This window comes from Phodopus roborovskii, unplaced genomic scaffold (assembly GCF_943737965.1).
Source record: "Phodopus roborovskii unplaced genomic scaffold, PHOROB, whole genome shotgun sequence".
NCBI classification, from domain to species: Eukaryota; Metazoa; Chordata; class Mammalia; order Rodentia; family Cricetidae; genus Phodopus; species Phodopus roborovskii.
This window is the reverse complement of record NW_026126410.1, coordinates 8,366,165-8,371,935: the sequence shown is the minus strand read 5'-3', so window position 1 is coordinate 8,371,935 and position 5,771 is coordinate 8,366,165. Positions and strand designations below refer to the sequence as shown.

The 5,771-nt window shown below is 54.0% G+C and overlaps 1 protein-coding gene across 1 annotated transcript; it reads right to left on the bottom strand.

Annotated features, from left to right (window-relative positions):
• Window positions 1-2,359: 2,359 nt before the first annotated feature.
• Window positions 2,360-3,851, bottom strand: LOC127220722 (elongin-A3-like). The gene is made up of 2 exons (XM_051182648.1): window positions 3,360-3,851; window positions 2,360-3,277 (listed from the first exon to the last, which is right to left on the bottom strand). Exons 1-2 carry the CDS (start codon window positions 3,849-3,851, stop codon window positions 2,360-2,362), a joined length of 1,410 nt encoding a protein of 469 aa, XP_051038605.1.
• Between the last annotated feature and the right edge of the window lie 1,920 nt (window positions 3,852-5,771).

The following is a 5,771-nucleotide window of genomic DNA, read 5'->3' as shown; positions in this document are numbered from 1 at the left end:
CTGCACTGGCTACGACCCAAGGATCCAACCGGGCATCCAAAGAACAGCAGGCTTGACTGGGCTAGACCACCGTCTGGCTGGCGGCGGAGGCAGGGGCAGGGGCAGGGGCAGGGGCAGGGGCAGGGGCGAAGGGTGGCGGCTGGTGGCGGTGTGAGGAAGGAAAGGGCAGAGGGCAGAGCTTCTGCGCTGGGGTGCGCTTCAGGAGGCTCTGTCTGCTTGCCTGGCCTCTGTTCTGCTCACCTTTGCTTTAAGCTGGTGGCCCTGCCACGCCCCCTCACCACAGCCCAATCAACCTCCCAGGCTGCTTCACCTGGGCGGGCCATCTCCAACTCCGGGGTCTGTCAGCCACGCCCATTCCACCACCAACCCTCCACCCCCCCCCCTTCCAAACGCACCGCACCGCCAGTTCTCACGCCCTTCTGGCACTGGAAAAGACCCCCATGGTTGCCAGACTTCCTCACAGGTGACCCTTTGCGACCTGGGAGGCCGCCAGTGTTCCTCTGTCCAGTCTCGCGTTGGCGAGCTCACCAGAGGGCAAGTCCAGCCTAGAAGTACATACCATGTAGTTTACCTGCTCACCATGCATGAAGAAGAAAGAGCTGAAATCCCTGTTGCTTCCACTTTTTGTGCACCTAATACAGGACCACAAGGCTTCTTAAATGAGCTTCCTTAAGTCAAGAGCTTCACCTTGGTGGGCTTGCAGCTCAGAGCATCCCTGCTCCATCAGCTGGTAGGCAGCTCCTCCCTTCTCTTTATACAAGCCAGTAGTACCCAGGGGTTCCCTCACACAGACGCATATGCAAATAGCCTGCGGGGCCATGAACTTTCATTTGGGTTTGCTTCTTGACCTTGATTCTTCATTTCCAAGATTATCCTCGGATTAGATTCTCTCTGGTTTGAATCTAATTCTTTTCCCTCTGTGTCCCATTCTCCTGCTCTCTTTCTCTCTTTCTCTCTCTCTCTGCCTCTCTCTCATCTCTCTATCGCTCGCTCGCTTACTCGGACTCCCTCTCTTTAGGATCCTATGGACAAACAACTCACAAACCAACACATAAAAACAGAGGTACAGAAACAATCACACACACACACACACAGAGTGAGAGAGAGAGAGAGAAACAGTGTGTGTGTGAGAGAGAGAGAGACCGAGAGAGACAGAGAGAGAGAGAAAAGGGAATTGAAGAGTCCATTCCTTCCCCAGTTGTTTTTCACTCCGATTTTCCAGTCAGGAACACCACATCCTTGAATCCGGGGGCATCTCAAGATTTTGGATCAAAGGGTGGTTCTCACAATGCCTGTCATCTTTCCCTAATGTGCTGGATTGCCCGGGGTGTCTTGAAACATTTTTCTAACATCCATTAAGTTATTGATTGATTTTGATGTTTCTTTATTAGGTTTTTTGAGACAGGGGTTCTCTTTGTAGCCTGGGAGCCTGACCTGGAGCTTGCTCTGTTCATCAGGTGCCCTGGAACTCACAATGATCATCCAGCCTCCTTCTCCCTAGTGCTAAATGACAGGTGTTTGCCAATGCCACCCTGATTAGGATTCTTTCCTTATACTTCATCACACACACACACACACACACACACACACACACACACACACACACACCACACGCACACCCTTTTTCTTTCCTGATCCAGTACATCTTACTCCCTTTCCCTTACTTCGTGTAAGTCTCAAAAGAATTTTCCCCCAGTATTACCCACACCTCTGCTTTCGTTTCCACGTTTTGCTTGCTTCCACTCTGTGTCTTTGAATCCTGTACCTCTCCAGAAGTGGGATCCAGGTGTGGTTTTCACAATTCCACGTTTGTGTTATGAAGTGAAATATCTGAGTTGTTTGAATCTTTTTTTACACTCCTCCAGTAGTTTTCAACTTTATTAAACACAAATACACCCATGCAAACGAACATGTACGAGCACATATTTTATATTTAATACATTTGAAGTTCAAATAGTTTTGTTCCCACTGTTTATGCAGCAATGTGTTTAAAAATCTATGTAACTATCGGTCTATGTCCGACACTACCTTTATGTATGTACAATCACCTGTCTACAGTCTCTTTGTAACGTTCTCTATCCCGTCGACGTACACCAGTGCATCTGTGTATCCCTTCAACTCTCTTTCTAAATATCTACGCAGACATGAGTAGGATGAAGATGCCCGTATCTGAACAGGAGGATTTCCCCAAACCCCGCGCTTCTTCTAAATCGGTGTTCAAACAAACAAAATAAGTACATTAAAAAAAAAAAAAAAAAAAACCTACATAAACCCCTCGGTTGTCGTTTGGCCGCATTCACGGGGCAAATCCCAAAGGAGTCCGCGATGCCAGGGCTGAGGGAGAGAGAGGAAGGTCGCATCACTTCCGAGACCACCTATTCTTGTAATCCTTGAGGGCCTTGGCCATGAGCGGGGCGGCTTTCTTAGCACGGGTCTGGTCCCTGCCGCCCAGGGCGGGGCGCGGAGCCCTCTTCACAAGGTCAGTGCCAGGGCCTTGGCTGAGGCAGTTCAGGTTTTCGGGGGAGTCTTCCCGTCTGGGTGCGGAGTCTGCATGCTGGCCTGGGTCTGCGGTCAGGGCGTGGAAGGAGATCAGCTTGGTTTGGCGGTCTTGATGCTTCTTGGCTTGTGAGCTTTGGATGCGGGCTGTCAGGGCTTTCAGCCTCAGCTCGCTGGACTGCTGCAGCCTGAGGTGTGTCTGGGTCTCAGTCTGGGGGTTAGTTGGCTTGCAGGTGCGGGACTGGTCCTCTTGCTGTCTCCAGAGCCCGCATTCCTGCGGGGCCGGTTGGCTGTGAGTTTCCCACGTGCGGTCGGGGTTCGCAAAGCGTCCTTGGTGCGATTTCCTTGGGAGAGCTCTGGCTGGTGTGCGACCCGAATACACAGGCGTTTTCCAGGTCGCCCTGCGCGCCCAAGGTGCTGCTTCTCGGTCAGTGTGCAAGGAAGAGTCCTCAGGTCCTTCTCCTCCGGAGAAGCAGGCTTGGAGACCGGAGGTGAGCTCTGGGAAGGGATCGTCATCCAGGAGGAGATTCAGATCGCTGCAGCTGTGAGACTCGCCCCGAGGCACCTCTGCTCCGGGGCTCTGCGCCTCAGCTTTCCAGTTGCTTTTCCTCTTCCTCTTGCCCGGAGGCGGCGGCGCGGGCGCGGAGGAAGACGGAGAGCTGTCAGAGCTGTGGTAGTCGAGGCGAGCCTGCAAAGAAGCGGCCTGCTGGTCTTCCCGGATCCAGGGGCCAGGGGTCTTTTCCCTCGGGGGGAGACGGACGCCGCTTCGCTGGCCCAGCCGCTGGCTTGCCGCAGAGGGCCTTCACCCCTTGCAGCCGCCAGGGCGCCCCAACACCTCCCTGTGGGGGCTTGCCTCCGCGTACCTGTACCTGGCTCTCCGCGGCTAGCTGCCTGCCCCCGAAGGACCCTCTGGGCCTCTTTCTTCCCGCTGGCTCGGAGCTTGGGCTGCGAGGTGCGCTTCGCTGCGGGCTGCTACCGCTGACCTCCAAGACCTCTCTGCCACCTCCTCCCTGTGGCCGGGAAGCAGGCTCAAGCGCCTCTGGGGAGTCTCTGCGAGGCTCTGTCGTCGCGCTGCTCTGGGAGGCAAAGTCCTGGGGTCTGGGTTCAGGCCGGGGCCCAAAGTGGGACCCCTCTGACCACTGGGCCGCTAAGTCCTTGGCAAAGGGTAGCAGGAGCTGCTGTTTCTTCAACACTTTGATGGTCTTCCTGAAGCCAATCTCCTCCAGGGTGTCGCCCAGCACGGGCAGGCGAGAGAGTTTCTTCAGGGTGCTGTAGAGCTTGCTGGGCTCTGTCTCGGTGCACAGGCGCTCCCGCAGCTTCTGCAGGGCTTCTAGGCGGCTGGGGGCCTCCTCCATCTGCACTGGCTACGACCCAAGGATCCAACCGGGCATCCAAAGAACAGCAGGCTTGACTGGGCTAGACCACCGTCTGGCTGGCGGCGGAGGCAGGGGCAGGGGCAGGGGCAGGGGCAGGGGCAGGGGCGAAGGGTGGCGGCTGGTGGCGGTGTGAGGAAGGAAAGGGCAGAGGGCAGAGCTTCTGCGCTGGGGTGCGCTTCAGGAGGCTCTGTCTGCTTGCCTGGCCTCTGTTCTGCTCACCTTTGCTTTAAGCTGGTGGCCCTGCCACGCCCCCTCACCACAGCCCAATCAACCTCCCAGGCTGCTTCACGTGGGCGGGCCATCTCCAACTCAGGGGTCTGTCAGCCACGCCCATTCCACCACCAACCTGCACCCTCCCCCCCTTCCAAATGCACTGCATGGCCAGTTCTCATGCCCTTCTGGCACTCCAAAAGACCCCCATGGTTGCCAGACTTCCTCACAGGTGACCCTTTGCGACTTGGGAGCCAGCCAGTGTTCCTCTGTCCCGTCTCGGGTTGGCGAGCTCACCAGAGGGCAAGTCCAGCCTAGAAGTACATACCATGTAGTTTACATACCATGTAGTATGACCTGAAAATTGTATGGATTTCCTCAGTGTCTGTTGTTATGTTCTCCTTTTCTTTTCTGATTTTGTTAATTTTCATGTTCTTTCTCTGCTTTTTTTGGTTAGTTTGGAAAAAAGTTTGTGTATCTTTTTGATTTCCTCTGGGACTCCTCCTGTTGGTGACTCCAGAGCTGGCATTCATCTTGGGCTTATTGGCTATGAGTTTCAGATCTGCAGTTGAGTTTATCAAGGCGACCTTGATGCAACGATAACTGTGGGAAATATCTGGCTTTTGTGCGACCCGAATACACAGGCGCTTTCAAGGTGGCTCTAAAACGCCCAAGGTGCTGGTTCTTGTTCAGTGTTCAAGGAAGAGTCCTCCAGTGCACGGGGGTGTGTGGTGGGGAAGCAGTCTTGGGGAGTAGAGGTGACCTCTAGAAAGGGACTGGCATTCAGGAGGAGATTCAAATTATTGCAGCTTTGAGACTCACCCGGAGGCTCTTCTGCTCTGAGGCTCTGCTTTTCTTCTTCCACTGTGGAGAGGCAGAGTGGAGGAAGAGGCAGAGCTTTGTTAGTCGAGCTGAGCCTGCAAAGTACTGGGCTGCTGGTCTTCCCGAATACAGGGAGCTGGGGTCTTTTCCTGCGGAGTAGTCAGGTGCTGGCAGCTTAGATGTTTTGCCAGAGAGGGCCTTCACTCCTTGCAGCCACCAGGGCTCCCCGATACTTGCCTGGGTGGTCTTGCCTCCCCGTACCTGCCTTTTGTGGCTAGCTGCCTGTTCCTGAAGGTCCCTCTTGGCCTCCTTCTTACTGCTGGCTATTTGTGCTTGGCCTGTGAGTTGCCATTCAGTCGAGGCTGGTGTGTGTGATTTGGCTGGGGTTTTGCTGTGGGCTGGTACTTCTGACTTCGAAGAACCTAGCTCACTTGCCTTTTCTTCTACAGAGTCTCTGCGAAGCTCTGTCATCGGGCTGCTCTGGCAGGCAAAGTCCTGATGTCTTGTTTCAGGTCGGAGCCCAACAATGTAGCAGAAATTCTAATTGTTCTTACTATAAAAAACCTATTTAAGATTTTGGGTCAAAACTGAGGAACACAGAAGTAAATTGGCCAGCCACTAGAACTTTTCATCTGTACCATACCATGACCACAAGGGTGATCCTGCACTCACATTCCATCTCCAGAGTGCATCTCTTTCCCCATAACCTCAGACTGCTTTAGAGTACAGTGTTCCTCATCCTGCACTGCTTCTTAAGCTGCACTGCTCCTCAATTATATTCCTTTCTCCACCCAGCCATATCACCTTGCCTTCACGTCCCTAGATATGCGATTAAAGGCATGTGATTCCAAGTGTTGAGTTCACCTA

Coding starts and splice junctions, on each gene's coding strand:
- LOC127220722 (XM_051182648.1), bottom strand. CDS start 3,851: ATGGAGGAGGCCCCCAGCCGCCTAGAAGCCCTGCAGAAGCTGCGGGAG. Junction 3,278..3,359: donor CCGCGGAGAGCCAGGTACAG/GTACGCGGAGGC, acceptor GCGGCAAGCCAG/CGGCTGGGCCAGCGAAGCGG.